General features: G+C 45.6%; 1 protein-coding gene across 7 annotated transcripts in view; it reads left to right on the top strand.

The window, feature by feature from the left end:
* SLC4A5 (solute carrier family 4 member 5) overlaps positions 1-20,592 on the top strand; it is a 133,578-nt gene that overhangs the window by 95,781 nt on the left and 17,205 nt on the right. For 4 of the 7 annotated variants that reach the window (XM_065584400.1, XM_065584399.1, XM_042859278.2 and 1 more), the window contains 10 exons: positions 4,400-4,461; positions 6,043-6,243; positions 7,763-7,876; positions 8,620-8,733; positions 9,901-10,062; positions 11,466-11,644; positions 13,549-13,621; positions 16,242-16,310; positions 18,357-18,530; positions 19,414-19,575. In XM_065584400.1, coding sequence (XP_065440472.1) covers positions 4,400-4,461; positions 6,043-6,243; positions 7,763-7,876; positions 8,620-8,733; positions 9,901-10,062; positions 11,466-11,644; positions 13,549-13,621; positions 16,242-16,310; positions 18,357-18,530; positions 19,414-19,575 — 1,310 coding nt within the window. The remainder of the gene's footprint in view (positions 1-4,399; positions 4,462-6,042; positions 6,244-7,762; positions 7,877-8,619; positions 8,734-9,900; positions 10,063-11,465; positions 11,645-13,548; positions 13,622-16,241; positions 16,311-18,356; positions 18,531-19,413; positions 19,576-20,592) is intronic. The other 3 variants (XM_065584401.1, XM_042859280.2, XM_065584403.1) reach the window with 1 other exon arrangement.

Here is a 20,592-nt window from a genome sequence, read left to right as displayed (position 1 = left end):
TAACTTTTTCTTTTCCAGGTCTATCTTTAATCGCTTTTCTTAAATCTTCCCACGTTTTAAAACTCTTGACTAGAGAGGCTGCAATTTCTTGCCACCAGGGGATCAAATTCTGTTCTTGGTGAAGTCACTGCATATCTAGAGTCACTCCACAGGCTTCAGTGGAGTGATTCTCATTTAAAGTGATGTAAGGACCTGATGCTGTAGAAACCAGCGATGGTGCAGGATCAGGCCCTCCCTGAGAGTAGAATTTGACCCTTTGAGTCTTCTTTTCTGAAACAGCACTTCCCACTCAGTGACCACAGGTCTGCTAGTGATAGTAGGGTCTGAAAAAGTGCTTCCCCTGCGTGGGCACAGCCTGAGTGACCTTTTGAAGCATTAAATATAGAAGAGGGCCCTCTCTTCAGATTTCCCTATCTCTGTCTGGTGCAATGCAGAGGGAGACAAGGGCCGTTTTAAAAAAGAAATGGACTATCGTATGTGCAAAGTTACCCCAAAAATATTCCCCAAACGATGGTGAACTTTTCCAATTTGATTAAATGTTGCACATACACACACCTTTCTGCAGACATTTGCTAACACTTTCTTTTTCATACGTTGCTGAGCAATACCCAAATGGAAGGCATCAGTAGACAGAGGCAAAAGCTGTGCAAGCTGAAATCCACTAGTCATCCAAAAGACGGGTGTGGCAGTGCAGGCTTCCCCCATGCAACCTCGGTTCTGACTGGGAAAAACTCCAAGCATGGAGTTACATTGGTTTAAAATCAGTGTGAGAACAGAATCAGGCCCTTCATCTCTAGGGATGATTTGCTAGCATAGTCTCCATGTCTCATTTGACCTCTGAGACCACCCATCTATTACAACCAGTTGTAATGGTGGGTTAGTGGGTTCCCGCAAACTGCTCTGAGACCCACCCACATTTCACATGTGTCTCCTGTGAACACCCTCTAGGATCCAGGTTTGAACTAGAGGGAACTAAATCAACTGTCTGATTTCTGAGGACATTAGCACCAAATAATGTTTCTTTTTGGCTTCATCATAATATTCTTTTTAGCAGGATGGTCTCCTGTAGTAATAGCTTCCTTTGAACTCAAACCCATATAGGGGTGTAGTGACAGGTGAACTATACAGAAGCGCGTGGGAGTCACAGGGCACTTGCTGCCTTTGGACTGTGTCTCTAAACAACATGATCTAGCCTACAGAGACTGAATTACTCTCACTCCCAGTGGCAGTCCCTTCAGGACAAAGTTTGAGGCATGTTGGCGAAGTCTGTGTGGACAACTAGCCTTCTTTTCATCCATGCAATATCTGTTCTTTGGACAGACAAAGGATTTCAGTCTCCAGAGCTGTCAAGCTGGCATCTTTTACCATCATTGAGTTAATTTAATAATAAAATGCATTTTAAGTGACTTAAAACAGCTGAGCAAACCAAAACCACACGTATCTCCTGTGTTACACGCAACCCCAAAGTCCACATGGAAACTCCATTCTTCTCTAGAAGTTTTTCTACACTGTAAACCCTCAGTCTCCTCCCAACAGCAGCCACACTTAAACTTGTTCTTTCACCCGTGTTGCTCTGGGCATCTAATAAAGTGGTGTCAGATTTGGACATTTCACTCTTCCAAATATTGAGAGTGTGTGTTAATCTCCTTTTGGTCCTTTTATTTATTTTTGTTAGTTAGTTCTGATTTTTGACTATTGTAACTGATTTGTACCATATTTGTCTCTGCTGCACACATCTATTTGGCTGCTTTCAATCTCAAGTGAGTATCACTTTATAAATATTAAAATTATTTAATATTTGATACTCTTACCCTTTTGTTTTATTTTTATTTTTTTAATGTCTCCTACTTTTATCTCGAGTCCAATATATCCATTTGTGTAAAGCACTTTTATGGGCCTTCTCATAAAAATACAGCCAATGCTACAGTGTTCTTTAAGATGGGCAATGAACAATTTAAAGCAGTAGAAATCGCAAATATGTCTGGTTCTGGAAAAGCTAAAGGTTATCGAAAGAAACCTTTAACATTGTAAAGTCTGGAGTTAATTGAACCAAAAGTCACATTAGTTCAGTTTTCCCTTCCTTTTCTCTGGTGGTGGAGTATTGTTTTGATAGCACCAAGGGCTCTGCTTCTAATCCAGCAATCACTTCTCCTTCATTAATTATCCTGTGTAGTTCATCGGGGAAAGGAATGACAGCATCTTGAGGCAGGACATTAGATGTTATGTGTTTGCCACCTTCAGAATTATAGAAATGTTGGGCTGGAAGGGATCTCAAGAGGTCATCTGGTCCAGTCCCTTGAGCTGAGACAGGACCAAGTCAACTTTAGACCATCTCTGACAGGTGTTTGTCTAACCTGTTCTTAAAGACCTCCACTGACGGGGATGCCACGACCTCCCTTGGAAGCCTATTCCAGGGCCTAACTCTCCTTATAGTTAAACATTTTTTTCTACTATCTAATCTAAATCTCCTTTGCTGCAGATTAAGCCCATTACTCTTGGTTCTGCCTGCAGGGGTCATGGAGAACAATTGATCGCTGCCCTCTTTATAACAACCTTTAACATATATGAAGAATTGTTAACTGGATGGGAGGCCCATGGAGACTACAGCTCCCATAATGAATCCATGCCTGCCAAAAGAAACCTCATGACTTTAACAAGTTCATCTGCAGCAGTGAGACAATTAGGTTCAAAACGCATGTAAATATGCATTGGGGTTTTTTTCAGTAAGTTTATCCTTCTGCAGGGTATTCTTTAAGCAGGCAATGGGTGTTGCTTACAACAGAAATTCCCAGCTCGTGTTCAGTTTCTACTTCTGAGTCATTCTGCCTCCTTAGGAAAGTCACCTAAACTCTCGGTCCTTCAGTTTCCATCTATACGATGGGTGGAATAATACCCACATACCAAGGATATTGTCGCTTAATTAAGCACTTTAAAATCCTCCAACAGAAGGCGCCAGAGAAGTGCTCTAAGTACCATCCTTAGTGCTGTGGTTTTGTTTTTCTTTATTCGGGTTTCCAAGTGCAAGAGGTCCAAGTCTCTCCATCCATTTTCTCCTTGAAAAGGGCTGGGTGGGGTTAGAGAGGGAAGCCTCTTTCTTGCAGAGAGAATCCAGGATGGCAATGGAAGAAATTTGCCCTAGACGAGGGGTGACCTGTTGAGCAAACGCAGCTTCTGGAGAGAGAAGGGTTTCTTTTTTCCTAACTTGTTTCTAAAAAGGTGATCCCCAGTGGATCTCTCCAAAAGCCACAAAGTTCTTGCAGAAGGAGTGACCCTCTAAGAATGAGGGTAAGCCCCCCCTCCAGGAGAAAGAGACATTGGGTTCTCTCCAGCGCCCTCTCCCCCAAGAATGGCAATTCTTTCAGATGGACATATTAACTTTCAAACTATGATCCCCTCCCCATACCACATCCAGAAAAGTGAAGGCTTTGAAGAAGGGATCCCATCTGCGTCATACGTTCTCTGAATTGGTGGTAAGCACAACTGTATGTTATAATGGCAAAGAACACAATGAACAACTGAGGGGGCATTCAGGGAGCTGGGAGAGGTCTCCTAATGGATGGCAGGGGGCATTGCTTGATTTGATTTGGGGGGGCGGGCGGGCTCCCATTGATCTATCTCCCTGGGAGCTACCCAGAAAACCAAAACGGGTTCTTTTATATGGCCACTCTTTTCTTTAGGCTGAGAGGCAACACTTCTGACAGTGGCCTAGGTTGCAGCCAAATGTGGTCCATGGACCAAATGTGGTCATTTAAAGTGAAGGGGAAGCCCACTGACACCACAAATCCCAAGATGCATGGGAGCTGAGTCTGAGGTCACGTGACCTAAGATGACGTGTTGCACCATGGGACCTGTAGTCTCCATGGGCCGCCCGTCCTCGGATAATGAAGTAAGATGCAATCTGTTCCATTTTCTTACAATGAAGTGCATCTCTGGGGCTCCTGGCAAGTTGCTAATGAGGCCCTCGAGGGGTCATTTTCTGGTCTAAATGGAAGGCCACACACTATATTAATCCGGGAGAAGTCGCTGCTGGAATTAGAACCAGAGTTTACATTCTAGCTCCCAAAATCTGTGTTCTTCCCTTCATGCTGGTTTCACTCCTGGGTCCCGTCCCCCTCCCTTTCCAACAGGTCTGTAATAATGTGCTTATCCTAGACTTCATTACATTCTTTCCCTTCCATGTAGACAGAGCTGTCTAAATGGCCCACAGCTGTGTGGGACACTAGGTAACCCTTGCTGGGAACTGAACACAGAGTTTTTTGCTCTCTCCTGGGAATGGAAGGGCGGTTACTGGTTCAAGCCAGCAGGGTCAGCTCAGCTTAAACAGGATTTCCATGCTGGATTGAATTTGACTATTTGTTTTATATATATAAAACCTTAATAACAAACTCCTTTTCTGCAGTGAATACAACATTGTTCAATGCTTCAGCTCCGCTGGCACCAAACAACACTAACATTTCTGTGGTAAGTACTTTTGTTTTATATATATTCAAGTAGCGGGTAGCTGAGCTCTCTGGATCCTTACTTTCTTTCTGGGCTAAGAAAGTAGGACAACTGGGGATCCGCCAGCTAAAGCAGTCACGCAGTCTTCTTCCAGGGATGCTATCAAAGCCTACAGCGATTGCTTTAGAAATCAACTTCTTAGTTATATGACTTGCCAACCAAATGAATTAAAAATCACAGCATGGAATTAACGTTCAGCTTTGGGGAAGGAGCGGAATGGGAACCGTGTGTCTCTTCGTTCCAGTTGCAATGGCCTGGCAACATCCCTTCATGTGCCCAACCAGGATATTATAAACCACCGAAGAACAGACTGCGCCAAAGAATCCACGGCAGTGCACGCTGGGCTAGTTAATCTCCGCTGGGTGGCTGTGTATGCAGTGCATACACAATCAGTCAAGCACTTATAAAGCGTGGACCTCACCATTGAATGTGAGGCCTCTCTATGCACAAACTTGCACTGGCTTATTTAAACCAGAGCAAACCTCTGGATGGACGGCTTATTTCCATTTAAGAGCAGGTTATTTCAGTTGAAACAAAAGCTGTTCCTAGTTGACTTACTTGAAATTGAAATGAGCCTGGTTTAAACCGAAAAAAGACCCTCCACTGTGGTTTAACTCAATTTAAAATCACACTTTAAGTTAAACCAGTGAAACTCTGTGTGCTGTGGCTTAAGGAGCTCCCAGCCACATGGGACATGCACCAGAGCAAGGGTTTGTCTACACACGGTTATTCAGGAGTAGCTATTAGACTTTAAATTCACACCCTACCTTAGTCCAAGTTAACTTTCAAGGGTAGACAAGCCCTTAGTAAAGTTGTACCAATTTATAGACCAGTTTAGGGCTTGTCTACACTCACAAGTTAGAATAAGGAGAGACTCCAAAACCATGGGACAGATTGTTACTGTTATATTGGTGTGTATTTTACCCTAGCCAAGATACAAACAATGACCAAGACTTTCAGAAGTTGTGAGTGATTCTGGGTGCTCCAGGTTGCGGGTGCCCAACTTGAGATACCTTAAAGGGGTCTGACTTTCACAGGCGGGTGCTGAGCACTTTCCAAAAATCAGGCCCTTTTTAGCGGTCTCAAGTTGGGGATCCAAAAATCACTAGGCACTTTTTGAAAAATCTTTTAATATCTGGGCACCAGATAAGCTCTGGATGTCTCATTATTAAGAGACATGGTTCTTATCTGGTTTAGCGCCGCTGACGTTTAATGTCACGACAGTGGTCACCCTTAAAAACTTGCCAATTTTGCTGTTGGATAAAGGGATATCGTTACTTCTATTTACAGTTATCCTTATACTTACTGTAGGAAATACGTTGAATACTACAAATTCTGAAATAAAGTTGATTCTGAGCCAAGTTCTTACGGGTGACAGTGATGTGTTGCACTGTATGTTTGATGGCGCACTTTAACTTTCCGCAGAATTATAGTGGCGCTCCTAAGCAGTGCCATATGACTAATTGCATTTGCCTGCACACTAGAATTGCTAAATGTATTAATAATATTTTGGTTTATTCTCTTCAACACTTCGATTCCAAGTACAATGCTATTAATGTAACAGCTCTGGACTGGACCCAGCTGAGTAAGAAGGAATGTCTAAAGTATGGCGGAAGCCTAGTAGGGAAATCCTGTAAATTTGTTCCTGACTTAGCCCTCATGTCCTTCATCCTCTTCTTTGGGACTTATTCCATGACTGTAACGCTGAAGAAATTCAAGTTCAGTCGCTACTTTCCTACAAAGGTAAGAAAAAATACAAAGACCATGAAACCCCTCTATATTTCAGTTTCCACCATAAGTTGTAAGCTGGTCCCTTTCAGAGAGACATGGGGAACTTGAAATACAGATCTTGGCCTCCAATCCTGCATTTGGATCTGCATGGACAGACTCTTATGCATGTGTGTTGTCCCATCAAAGTCAGAGGGCTTCTCTACAGGCACAGATTTGGGTAGATCTAATTGCAGGATCAGGGTCTTATTGAACAAATGTGCGGGTCAGAGTGGGGATGGGGGGAGGAATATGAAAAAGAAGTAGAAGCATGCAAGATTTCTAGTTTGGGTGTTTGGGGTTTTTATTATTATGAACATCTCTTTAGCTTGCCCCATTATTTGTAATTAGACACCTGTTCAAAAGAATGTGCAATAGAGTACAGAAGATTAATTTTATTTTATAGAAATCCATGCAAACATTTTCATATTAGCTTTTAGCCTTCCCTTCCACACACTTTATTTTACAACAACAAAATTCTGAGCTTAACCTATCCAGCAGGTGTCCTTTAAATTATTAAACATGAAAGAATTTTAAATATCCCGTATGCTTCTTGCTATGGATGTTCTCTGTTGAGTTTTTTGCATTTCACCTACTTAGGACAATGAAAATCTATGAAGCCAGTTTTGCTTTTATTTATGGCCCATTTCACTTTCAGATGTAGCAATGTTTGGGCTGCAAACACTGCATACTGCTTTCATTAGGAGGCCTTTTTTGAGTTGTCCTTTTATTGGTCTTAGCTTTTATAATGGCAAGTTTTTAACAACATTTAAAATTCAGGGTAAATTTAAGATGCCCATATACTTTTCACTTCCCATTTCTGTGAAGTCTGCATCTCTCTAAAAGATTCTTGAACTTTTTCTATGCATACAATTCATTTTAAAAGTAGCAGAATCCGAGCCACCACTGGCTGATATTTCTGCCAATTATGAGGAACAGAGGCTGATCCATGTTTCTGGGTTTATTTTTTCTACATCTGATAAATGAACTTTCTTCAAACTTTGCATTAACTTGCTAAAAACTACAAGTTGCTGCCATTTAAAAACCCTCTTCCAGATCTCAGTTGAGGATTTGATGTTTTAATAAAGCAATATGCCAATATTGCCAACCTGAAATCATAAGCTTTTTTTTTAATTGTTTTATTTTGATTTGTGAGCTTTTAAGCTGCGCTTGGGTCACATTTCCAAGCTTTTCTCCACAACCAGAAGGACTAGGAACATTTAAATGAAAGCTGAGAGTCTCACATATTCACATGATTCCAGGAGCTTGGGATTTAATAATAAAATCATGAGAACTGGTCATGCTGATGTGGATGCTCTGACTTACACCAGTGAAAATCAAAAGTAACTCCTTTGACGTCAACAGAGTTACACCTGGATGAGAAGGAGATCGGGCCTGTTTGTCTCCTAATGTCCCAGTGGTGTACTGCATGCTTGGAGATCTGTAAGCCACCCTGTTTAACCAGCCTTTCCCTCCCAACCCCATCTGCCTCCAGGTCAGGGCCTTCATTGCTGATTTTTCCATTGTCTTCTCCATTCTGCTGTTCTGTGGAATAGATGCCTGGTTTGGCCTGGACACTCCAAAGCTGCATGTTCCCAGTATAATTAAGGTTCGAATGTAGCGGTTTTGAGGTTCTTTTCTCTCCTGATTTCTGTCCCTTCCAATTCCTTTCCAGCTAACCCTTGAGACTGTCCTTCCAACAGCTACATTAGGAATGGGATGAAAGGGATTCGGTTTCCAAGACACTTTATTGGCTGATCTGATTTTTTCAGTGGTGAAATTATTGGCAAAAACATTTCTTGAGCACCCCATCTCCCCCAGCCATCAAATTTATGGACATTGAACATCCAGCCTCAGTAATATATGTGCAAACATCACATAGAAAGAAGTTTATCCCTGGCACACAATATACATTGATTAGAGCAGGGGATGGAAAGGTTGGGTCAGTGGTTAGGGAGCCAGGATGGGACTAGACCTGTGGTCAATTCCCTGCTCTGCCACAGACTTCTTATGTGACCTTGGGCAAGTCACTTAGCCTCTCTGTGCCTAAGTTTTCCCTCTGTAATATGGGGTTATAGCATCCCCATTAAAGAATGGGAGGTGCTCACAAGGTAACAGAGTCCATGTGAGTACCTTAGGGAGATATTCATGATTCACTAGGGAATGACTCCGACCCCTGCTGAAGCAAGATGATATTGATATCAGTAAATATCCATTCCATTTCTCTGTTGAAATGAATTAGCTAACACTGCGTCTCACATGAATTATTTTCATTCTCTGATTAATGCTCAAACTCCGCCACTTTTCTGCCTTTTCTTTGTGTTGATTTGTGTTCTCTCCCTCTCTCTGTAGCTACGTAAACTTATTAGTGACTTCTCTATCTTCATGTCCATACTAATGTTTGTTGGTCTCGATGTATTGTTTGGACTGAATACTCCTAAACTGCAAGTGCCTACTGATTTTAAGGTAAAAGAACTAGCGTCCCTTTCGAAGTATTCAGCGCTCTCTGACAATATGCGTATTGTTACAAATCTGCAGCTGTGTTAGGATGTCAGTTATTTATTGTTACTGTTAATTATTTTATGATAATAGCACCTCGAGGGGTGGTGGTGAAAGGAACCCCTGATGGACGTAGCTATGTTGACCTCACTTTTAAGTGTAGACCAAGCCTAAGCATAAAGCTATGTCTACACTGTAGGGGTGTGAAGAGGTGTGATCCCTGACCGACAAGTAGTGTCAGCAAAAGCCTCTAGTGTAGACACAGCTAAGCTGCGTTTTTACCAATCTAGCTTGTTTCCCTCGTGCGGGATGGTTTAACAATGCCAGTCCAGAGTGCAGCTTTGCTGACATAAGCAGTATCCATGCCAGGAGCGCTTTGCCCATATAGCATATCAGGACAGTGCTCCTAGAGTAGACGTGGTCTGTGACTCAGGGCGTGTCTACACTACACTGGCTAGAGTCCCCTTGTGGAGACGCAGGGTATACCAGCAAAAGGACTCTTGCTGTTATAAGTTGTAACTACACATTTTGTCGTCAGAGTGGTGTCTGTTAGAGATTTTTTTTTCACACCCCTAACCAACATAGCTATGCTGGTAAAACTTTGTAGTGTAGCCCGGGCCATGCAGTAAATAGATAGGGGGAGCACGAGACACAATGAGACAATGTTTGTCACTATGCTCTGCACTAGGGTCGTTCAGAAAACCATGCTGGAAGGGAGACAGAATGCCCACAGCACTTCCGGCTGCCAAAGCCCAGGCCCCTAGCACTTGAGCTAAAGGAGGATCTCTTGAATGTTAGTGGCACAGTGCCTGTGGCCATGACCCACATTTGAGCAATTCTAATTCTATCCGGTGGGGGAAGTGATGTGTGTACCTGCTAGCCAGTTCCCCTCACTGTGATTGTGGGTTAGAATGGTTATCCAGTGGCTCAGGAGGGTGACGGTCAGTTCCCAATGTGGATTAGGTACTGATTGTCCTGGAACAAGATTGCACTCCCAACAGACTCAGGTTTTCGTACTCTTCCAAGATTTTATACAAATTTGCCCAAATGCAATGGCATTTTCCTGAAATGTAATTTTTATGACCCAGAGTCAGAAAGCGGCATACAATAACCCTTGCCTTGCTCTGTTTTTAGCCCACTCGCTTAGATCGAGGATGGTTTGTGTTCCCGTTCGGTAAGAATCCATGGTGGATCTACTTGGCCAGCGCCCTTCCAGCTCTGCTGGTTACCATCTTGATCTTCATGGACCAGCAAATCACAGCTGTCATAGTCAATAGGAAGGAGCACAAACTGAGGGTATGGCTTTTAACAGTATCTGGAGGGATACTCAGTGGTTTGAGCATTGGCCTACTAAACCCAGGGTTGTGAGTTCAATCCTTGAGGAGGCTATTTAGGGATCTGGGGCAAAAAAAAACTGTCAGGGGATTGGTCCTGCTTTGAGATGGGGGTTGGACTAGATGACCTCTTAAAGTCCCTTCCAACCCTGATATTCTATGATTCTATGAACTGATGTAAACCTATTCAACAAACCATAGAGAAGACCAGAAACTGGGCCATCTTCTACCCTTGATTACACATGTGCTTCATCAGAAGTAACACGGCACATGTAAGGGTAAAATTTGGTGCTCTATTGATTGGAATCAGTGCTTACCTATCCATTTGTTCATTTGGGGTGAGCTTCACCCCTGGACAGAAGGCCAGGACTATGCTATTCAAAACTAGGGTCTAGGTGAGATTCAAGAAGTTAATGAATCCTGTGCTGCTCCTTTTATTCAACAAAGGCAGGGTAGCTGTAATTATTTAAGTGTGGTGTGTCCTGGTGCATTCTAAAGTGTGTTCTCTGAAGAAATGAATCTTAAATCTTGGAGAAATGTGGAGAGGCGATAGGGATTTTGGATCTGAGCTCTGCATTGTGCAGATCATCAAAGGGAGAACTAGCAAGGTCCTACTACAACAGAATTCCAGCGTGTCACCCACCATATGGCCACTAAAACTATGGCTGTTTTGTTAACCTTTTGGATCTTAATACCAGGGATTAGCTGCAAAAACTGAGCTCTTTAATTATCAAGATAAGGTATGGGAGGGATATAAGCCAAACTCTAAAAGGAGGTCAGGGATGCAACTGCAAATGATTCTGTAATTGTCCATGCAGGGATATCTTAAACCTTCCTCTGAAACAGCAGATTCTGCCCATTGTCAGAGATAGGATGCTGGGCAATGTGGACCGCTGGTCTGATCCAGTCTGGCAATTAGAGCATCAGCTCTTGGGGCAGGAACTGTCTTATTGTTCTGTTTGTACAGTGCCAGGCACAGCAGGATCCATGAGTGGGGTTCCTAGGAGCTGCGGGAATACAAATAAATAATAATTCCTATGTTCTCCTCAAACTGGTTCTATTTTCAGGTGTAAACCCCTTACATTTCATTGGGTTTTTTTTGGTGAAATTAGAGCACTTCTGAAATTGAAGGGAGAAAAGCTCAGTCTCTGTAGTTCTTTAGACAGGGATGTTCAAAGGAACTGAAGGGAGTTTGGCCTCCAACTTCCACTGAAACTCAATGGGAGCTGGGTGCCGAGCTCCCTTGCTCTCCTCTTGAAAATCCCCACTTGGAAGCAGTGTTAAACATTTCATACTCTGGAGCAGAGAGGATGGGGCCAGGCCTCCGTTGCCTAACCAGAAACCTGCTCTGCCACTCTGTTGCAGAAAGCGGCAGGCTATCACCTGGACTTGTTCTGGGTGGGGGTCCTGATGGCCGTGTGTTCATTCATGGGGCTGCCTTGGTACGTAGCTGCCACGGTCATTTCCATAGCCCACATCGACAGCTTAAAGATGGAGACGGAGACCAGCGCGCCAGGGGAGCAGCCACAGTTCCTGGGAGTGAGGTGAGGACTCTCACAAGGCCGTGCCACTATCCGTTCACTTCCAAGTCTAGCATGCAGCCGCTTTGATTTGGAGAGCGGAGGCCAAGGGCACTGCATAGCCGCATGCGCGTCAGGTAGGTTGTAATCCCGGTATGTTTCTAGCTACAGAAATGGGAGCCACATTTTCAGCACCTCCAATAGTTGATTTGCGATGTTCCACAGAAGAGCTGTATTCTGCACCATCTCATTGCAGGACAGTAAATTGTGGGTGCCTGCAAAGTGATTCCATTAAGAGCCTCTGGGCGCAATGGGCAGGGTGCAGCATGCAAACCCTTTTCCTCCTCACCTGCCCCAAACCTCTTTGCAATAGGGGCAGACCTAAGTAACAGTCCAGATTCTCCCCTGCCCTTTGTGTCTTTTGTAGCCACTGACTCCCATGCATAGTGACTGTAAAACACCCCCAGAGCAGAGCTCTCCACACCAGTGCTAGTGTGTGGCACCCATTTCTTGCTCACTTAGCATGGGGGTAAAGTACAAGGTGTAAGACATGTGGAGAATCGGGCCCAGGGTCTGGGCTGTGTTGGCAATGTGTGTGGAGGAAGATGATAGGAACTTGTAATGTTCAGCCAAATTTAAATGGAAATTCCCTAATTCCCATGCTCTCTCCATGCCATCCAGCTCCTGCTCTGGACCACATGGACCATGAGCAGGAAACCTCACACTAGCATTTCAGCCTATCCCTGGTGGGGTCCCCAAGCATCTGGTCTCTCCCTGTAGCTTAAGGTGTGGCAGCATTATCCACTGTGAGTAGATGTGTCACGATGGAGCACAGCAGAGGGAAAGACCCAGAATATACTGTGTGCCAGAATGCACAAGGGTTAAGTTCAGTGTGAGCCAAAGACGCTGCCACAGATGTGGAGCCCTGCAGCTCTAGCAGCAAAATAAGGAGAGGCCCAGGATTGGCTGAAATTTGGCAGATTTACCAAAGAGCCTTCTTCAAAAGGAGGCTAAGTCTCATTGAAAGTCAGTGGGACATACGGGCTTTCCCTCTTTAGCTAAACTCCTGTCTGGTGATGTGATGACTTTGGGAGTGCCACGAAAGTGCTTTTAAGGCCCTCTAAAATGTTGCAAACTGGGGCGTTTGCAGGACCAGTGGGGTCGAGGCAATCTCTGGATTTGTTTTGCCAAATAGCGAATCCTCTCAAATACTGTGGGTTTAAAGTTCGACTCTGACCTCGAAGGTTTCTGGGTTTTATTTCTCACAAAGAAAAGGCTATGAGAGGGGGAGAGAAATTCAGTAAAGAAATGGGCTGACAAACAGACCAGAGTAGGAGGGAGTTAAGGATCACACCAGGGAGACTGCTACAGGAGCAGAGAGCAGAAGAGAGGAATGTTGTAATGAAAACCTAACTAGAGGCAGGCTGGCTGGCTGTCTATCCCCATACATGTCCATCTGTCTAGATTCCTCTCCATAGATATCTGGCACTATAACAGGGTCATCTTTCAAGGCCAGCGGGCCTGTGGCCAGCTTAGCCTGTTTCGATTATCAGACCCAGCTGGAAGGGGTCAGATGTTTTCTATGAAGGGCTGAGAGAGCTCAGTTGGGAGGAGGGAGAGCTAGAGGTGGAGGTTAGTGCTTGTGGCAGGCGCCGGAGTTAGGGGGAAGAGATGCATGGGGAAAGGCCTCTGGGTCCGGCGGCCTGCTTAGGTTGGGAGTTTTGTGTTTGAATGAATAAATCATGCTCCTAGAGACTGGGCATGGTGTTGATCTTTCCTGGGCTACGGAGACAGGCCAGCAGCCCCACACACACCCATTGGTTCTCAAAGTCCCAGCCATTCATTTCATCATAGGAACATAAGGCAAACACAAGAAATTGTCCTACCTGATGCCACATTTCACTCTGCCTGTCTTTGTTCTTTGCCAGGGAGCAGAGAGTCACCGGAATCATTGTCTTTGTCCTGACTGGGATATCCGTCTTCCTGGCTCCAATTCTGAAGGTAAAATTTCCTCTTTCTACTTCATACAACATTCTTCACTGCACAGTTTGCTGATGAAGGCCCAGGGGCCCAGTCAGCATTCAGATACCTATAAGACACCAAGCAGACTACAGGTCTGTGCTGAAATAATGGCCCAGTGAGGTATTGTTGGGATACAGTGGAAAGCGCTTATTTTGTCGTCTGGATAACTGTGTCAGAGAAGGGTCTCGGAATCCCACAGCATATTATCCGATGCACTGGATCGTAGCCTGGCTCCCATCCCATTTTGGCTCGCTATGCTATGTGCCATGGTCACTCAGAACTTCATGTGGAGAGAAAGCAGATCCTTCTTCTCCTTGCCACTTGAGCTAAAGGAGAATCTTCTTTAGTGATATAGGGCCTATGACACACAGTTGTGCAGTTCTTTCTGTCTCATAGAAGGAACACTAACCAGTTGACCATAATAGTAGTAATCTCTTCTTGATATATGAGTACCAAATAAATTCAGGATGGCTTTGACTGTTCTAGGGTTTACAAATGAGTGTTAGCCATTATTTTCAAACTGTTACCATCAGATTTTCTAGGTCCCGTTCAAACAGCAAATAGTGATCCTAAATGTAGTAAAACATTGTGGCCTTTGGTGGTTCACTAATGCAATGGTGGATTAGCCACTGGGCCAACGGGGCCCATGCCCAGGGGCCCCAGGCCAATTGATGGGCTCCGGAAAAATAGGTGTCCCCGCACCCCGACCTGCTCCCCAGCAGGAGCTTAGGGAGAGGGACGACTGCAGGTGGAAGAGGTGGGGAGGAGCCCCCACTTGCTCTGGCCCAGGGCCCCACAAAATGGTAATCCGCATCTGCACTAATATGTCAGCATCTCTTGTCAGGCCTGACTCACTCACTACACCTAACGCACTGTTTTCATGATATTTACCCAAAAGGTGGCAGGTAATATATCATTGAACAACTAATAACTCACTGATCGTTAACATTATTGCATGATGTGTGTATGGTAAATCCACAAAGGACTTTAAATATATGCCGAAAATATGTGACTAAAATGTGTTTAAACCAGGCATCTCGAGGGGGAGTCGATAAACAGGTTTTCTTCCAGCAAAGGAAAGAGGCCAACACCTTGCCCCAAATGTGGCCAAATTCAGTGGACTATTCATTTGTATCGAAGGTGCGGGAAGAGAATATTTGCATTGTAAAACTCACCCGCGGGGAGGAAGACAGCATGGAGGCTACACCAGTCAGCACAGAAAGGGGCCTTTGTCTAGGCTTGCTTGTCAAAGAATACTTTTCCAAGGTTTACTGGCCTGTGAAAAGAAAGGGGAGAGAACCCCATAATTATTCCTTACTGGGCAGATAAGAGGCCAGGCCTCTTGTTCATCTGAGAAAAGTGGATCCTTCAACCAAGGGGGTTAAAGTCTCTGGAAACTGAACATAGATGAGAAGCCTGCTTAGACAAAGACTGTAACTGGCTGAAATAAAATTTTCATTTTAGAAGTGTATGTTTACCTTTGTTTGCTGGCAATCCTTTCTGTCTTTATTGTCGGTATCCCTTAATCCTATGTCCTTTTGTTAAATATACTCGATCCACTTTTACTCTAAACCAATTCAGTGCTGTGACTGAAATTGTCAAATCCCATTCAATTAGGAAACTGCTGTTCATGTCTCTTTAAAGGAGCAGCGAACTTAATAACTTCTGTGAGTGACCCAGGAGGAGGCTGGACACTGCAGGGAAGTGTCTCTGGGGATCTTGAGACTTGGGGGTCACTGTTTATTATCTGAAGGCAAGGTTTGGCCTGGCAGAGTACTGAAGAGTTTGCTGGCACGGCAGACGAGCTGGTGTGTCAGGGACAGTCCCAGAGCCCAGGGTCCAGCCTGAACCCGAACGTCTGCATTGCAATTTTATAGCCCCTTTTAAAGCCCCATATCCCGAGTTCCGCTGATCTGAGCCAGCCGCAGCTTTGCCATGGGTCTTTTATCACAGTGTAGATGTACCCAGTAACTCTCAGTTCTGGGAACATCAGCAGAGCATCACGCTGGCAGATGGTTTGGGGGGAATTCAGGACTGGGAGGGTGTTGGGGTCACGCTGCAAAAAAGAACTGGGCAGGGGAAGCCAGGGGGTAACCTGCATGCTTGCCTGCTGGCGCTCTGTGTCAGGGCTGTGAGCCAGACCAGCATAGCATTTCACAGCACCCAGAGTAACCGGGCAGGTGGTGACACGGCCCCTTACAGGTCTGGCTTGACCTCCGCAAAACATCAGAGCTGTATCCTGTGTGCTCGGCTCAGATGTGGGCCACTTCAAGTCAAGCGCAGTAGAAAATTTTGAACATTTTTACAAAAGGGGAAAAAACCTCCAAATGTAGGGCTCACTTGAGACTTGAGTAAGGGACAGCGTGTGGCTGCATCTCCCCAGAAGCAACCCCGGGCATTCGTTATGCCTCTTCTCTATATGGTATCGGTAATACCCTGTCACTCTAGCATCTATCTGCTTGATTATGGACCAGGGTTGTTTTTCAGCCAGGATTTCCCCAGGTTGTCGTTCTGGACAAACACTGCTAGAAATGTCCTTTCTGCAGTAGTTCACAGGAGACATCTAAGCACTGAGTGCTTGTTTTTCCTCTGCCCGCAGTATATTCCGATGCCGGTGCTGTATGGTGTCTTTCTCTACATGGGAGTTGCCTCTCTGAATGGCATTCAGGTAAGAATTTAATCTGTGCTACTGAGCTTGTTCCCTTCATGTGCTACTACCATATTCCCAGTCCCCATCATTCTCCTCCTCATCTGTTTACGCCACTTCGATAAAACGGAATCATCTATTGCTCATGCTAATAAGTTGGCTGCAGAGGAAACTGAATGGACCCACAGGCAACCCCCTGTATAGGTAAGGGCGGAATTGGGTCCTTTCAACTGCTAGAGAGATCTGTGGTCAAGGGGAGGCTCAGAGCACTGAGAGTAAATGGGATACATTTCCTGAGACTTCTGTCTGTCTTAGGGTTTGGTACTGTGGCCCATCAGCATAGTATCTGAGCGTTTTCCACATAAAGAAGATTGGCCGTAAAAGAATTTCAGGGAGTCTCTGGATCTTTGCCCTTTCTCAGTTATAGAAAGCTCTGCTTGGGGGAGAGGGAGAAGGCAGTGGTTGATGCTATGAACGTCGTTCTGCTTATGGTGGAAAAGCTTTCTCAAATCCCTCTTCTCTTCCGGCGCATAATCCACCCCTGCCCATCGACTGCAGACATGCCTTGCATTGGGAAACTGACACACAACTTGGAGCCCGAGTGAAGGTACTACAAGGTGTAGGGAGATTGACTCATCCAGACACATGGTTTATTGCCTGACTGATTAAGGGCTGTTCCTGGAAAGGAGAGGCTGAAATTTAATCAGGCCATATTTGAAATTACTAAAACGTTGAGCTTTTAAAGAGCCTTTGGCTCAGCACCAAGAATTGGTCATTCTGGGAACATTCTGTGAGCGCTGCTGGATTTAGCTGGCAGTGGACCTCTGGATGCAGCAAAGCCCTCCATGGGACTCACGCCCGCTTGCTTCACTCCGAGCTCTGCAGGGTGGTGTCTGAACGCAAACATCCCAGCTCTTGTGGTGCTAGATACTACAGTGATGAAGGGTGGATGGATAGAAGTGAGGTTGGGTCAGTTGGACAGGAGCTGCCCTCTGGATATAGGATATACAGCAATTCCTTAAATGACAACCAGGATTTTTTGACAAGCAATTCATGTTAACCCTAAGGATAATTTCAGTTTAAACATAGTGGGACAGAGTTTATCCCTCGTCTAATGTCACTGACTGTAATGGTGTTACCGGAAAGGAATTTGGCCCACTAAGTCTTAATCACTTTGTTTTGTTGGTTTTTGTTGTTGGTTTTTGAAATGGAGGTTAAAGCTATATTTAAGCTAAAATTAGGCTCCAGGTTAATATGGTCTGAACTTCAGAAACTATTTTAAGGCGGATGCCGTAGCTTTAGCTCCTGGGAGCATAAATCCGAACTGAAGAGTTTGTTTGTGGAAACCACCAATGAGTATTAGCACTGCACAAACAAGGAAAGATCATTTTCCTGGCTAATGCTTTATATGATTAGAACATAGGATTTCCAGAGCAGATCCTGCTCCTGTCTCTAGCTGTGATCAATACCAGAGGCTTCAGAGGAAGGTAACTCCCCCCCGCCCCCAACACTTACCCAATAATTCACTTGGCCAGGCATACAGTGATACATTTGGCAGGGAGGTAGATGGGGGCTGGAATTCCTTCCTGACCTCTAGTGACAATCAGTATATGCCCTGAAGCATGAGGTCCAATTACCCAGTCTTAACATGTGCAACCACAAACTGGATTGCAATGACCCTCTCCAGGTGAGAACGTATAGTGTAAAAGATACAAAGAGTTGATCTACTTCAGAAGGCATTATTCGGGGGAAGTTTTCTGGTGGTGTAATGCAGGAGGTCAGACTAGCTGATCACAAAGGTCCCTTCTGGCCTTGAAATCTTTGTAGCAGCCCATTGGGCTAGAGCTGAAGTCCTCATTCAGGCAAATCTCCCATTGGACTTAGTGGAAAGTTGGCCTAATTTGGGGCCAAGTAAGGACCATTCTGAGCCAAAACCTTCAGCAGGTGTCCGTGCAGCACTTTCCTCTCCAGCCAGCATGGAGCACTTGACAGTTGCTCGTTTCAGAACCAAGCCCAGCTCAGCCTTTACTCAGGGATGGAGAATAACGTGCTGCTTTTCCCTGGCAGTTCTGGGACCGCTGCAAGCTCTTCCTGATGCCAGCCAAGCACCAGCCTGACTACGCCTTCCTTCGCCATGTGCCCCTGCGGCGGATCCACCTCTTCACCCTGGTGCAGATCATCTGCCTAGCCATCCTCTGGATCCTGAAGTCCACTGTGGCGGCTATTATCTTCCCTGTGATGGTAGGGCCTCTGCGCTCACTCGGAAGATCCTTGGGACAGACGGTGTGGGGAGGGGGTGAGCAGCTGGGGTCCCCATGCAGTCCCCTCTGCCCCATCCCCAAGAGGGATACAACCACTGATCTTCCTGGGCTTTGTCTTTATTTTTAAAGACCAGAGCCTTAAGGCAGCAGGTCTGTTTTTCTGAGTGTCAAAAGCCTTCTATCAGCTGATCTTCCTGGCTTCCCTCTAGTTCAGCCTTTCACCGTATCCTTGAGTTAGAACTAAAGAGACTAGCTCGTCTTCCTGGGACGCAGTCAGCACTCCATGAAGTGACCGGTATTAGTAGGGTGACCAGACAGCAAGTGTGAAAAATCGGGACGGGGTGGGGGGGTAATAGGAGCCTATATAAGAAAAAGACCCAAAAATCGGGACTGTCCCTATAAAATCGGGACATCTGGTCACCCTAGGTATTAGCAGGTGCCTTCTCCAAAGATGAAAGGAGGTGTCAGTCTGGGGTTTGACATCCCTGGAATCCCTTGGTTCGAGTCACTTCAGCCCTTCTGATGCAGATCCATTAAGTTCCCTAAAGTTTCCCGCATGGGGAGTGTTTTGTGTCACCAGCCACGGTTCTCTGTGGGGCCGCCAAGGTTCCATAGCACGTCCTGAGAGGATAGCAGCTGTTCTTGGTGCCCTCAGCCAGAAGCTCCATGCCCCCTTCTCTGTTCTGCACTGGTCGGCCCCGCAACTGCCCCTCCCCCACTGTGTTTTGTCACTGTAGCGCCATTCGGAGTCTGGCCTGTTTTCTTCAATGGAATCTAGTCCCGAATCTGGATCTGCTCTGTCCGTGCTGGCAGCGGTTGTTTAAATCTCTCTCCCTTCCACCCCCCTTCCACCCCCCTCTTAGATTTTAGCCTTAATCTTAGTGAGGAAAATGCTGGATTTCGTCTTTTCCCAACACGACCTGGCCTGGATTGATAACATCATCCCCGAGAGAGAGAAAAAGAAGGAAGACGACAAGAAGAAGAAGAAGAAAGGCAACAAAGGGGAAGAGGAGAGTGAGGATGAGGTGTGTCCATGCTCGTGAGGAACAGTAAGGGGCTTACAGTCCATTAGTGTTGTAGATGTTCAGGGATGTTAATGTCACTCACCGATGAGGCCCTTAGTTCTGTTCTGAAAAATAGCTCTGTCCAAACGGTATTGTGAGGGTTCAGCATTATCGTGCCTCAGTTTCCCCATCTGTAAAATGGAGAGAACAATACAGACCTCCTTTGTAAAGCGCTTTAAGATCTACTCATGAAAGGTGCTTGAGAAGAGGTAGGTGGTGTCATTATTGTCTCCTTGATTTCCAGATTCAGTGTGCTCAGTTTCCAAGTTAAGGTTTTTTTTTTCCCCAACCTGCCAACGCTTGCAACTGGGAACTTGCACATCTCCCAGGAATAAAGCCACATTTTCCCCTGACTGACACCCTGCGCAGTCCTTCAGTGAGGAGCCCCAAATGCAACTGATTGCAACTTAAACAATTCTGTAGATGATGCAGAAGAAGCAATACAATCCAGCTCCCTCTCTCAGGGCGGGGTTGGCTCTGAAGGGATAATGGGAATCAAAATCAGTAAATACCTGTTTATAGTACTAAATTGAGCAGGGCTGCCTCCAACACAAACAGGGAGCAGATCTGCTAAGGAGGTACCATCTCTTACACAGTCACTCTTTGAGTAGAACCACACTTTAAATACAGTTTGTGTTCCAAGTAGGGTTGCCAGGTGTCCGGTTTTTGACTGGAACGTCCAGTCGAAAAGGGACCCAGGTGGCTCCGGTCAGCACCCCTGACCAGGCTGTTAAAAGTCTGGTTGGCGGGGCTGGCAGGCTCCCTACCTGGCTCTGCGCGGCTCCCAGAAGCAGCGACATGTCCCTCTGGCTCCTAGGCGGAGGGACGGCCGGGGGGCTCCGTGTGCTGCCCCTGCCCCTGCCCCATGCACTGGCTCCGCAGCTCCCATTGGCTGGGAACCGCAGCCAATGGGAGCTGTGGGGGCGACACCTGCGGGTGGAGGCACTGCACAGAGCTGCCTGGCCGCACCTCTGCCTA

The sequence above is a fragment of the Chrysemys picta genome, chromosome 2 (assembly GCF_011386835.1).
Source record: "Chrysemys picta bellii isolate R12L10 chromosome 2, ASM1138683v2, whole genome shotgun sequence".
NCBI lineage: Eukaryota > Metazoa > Chordata > Testudines > Emydidae > Chrysemys > Chrysemys picta.
The sequence above is the reverse complement of the archived record's forward strand: the minus strand, read 5'-3'. Positions and strand labels throughout refer to the sequence as shown.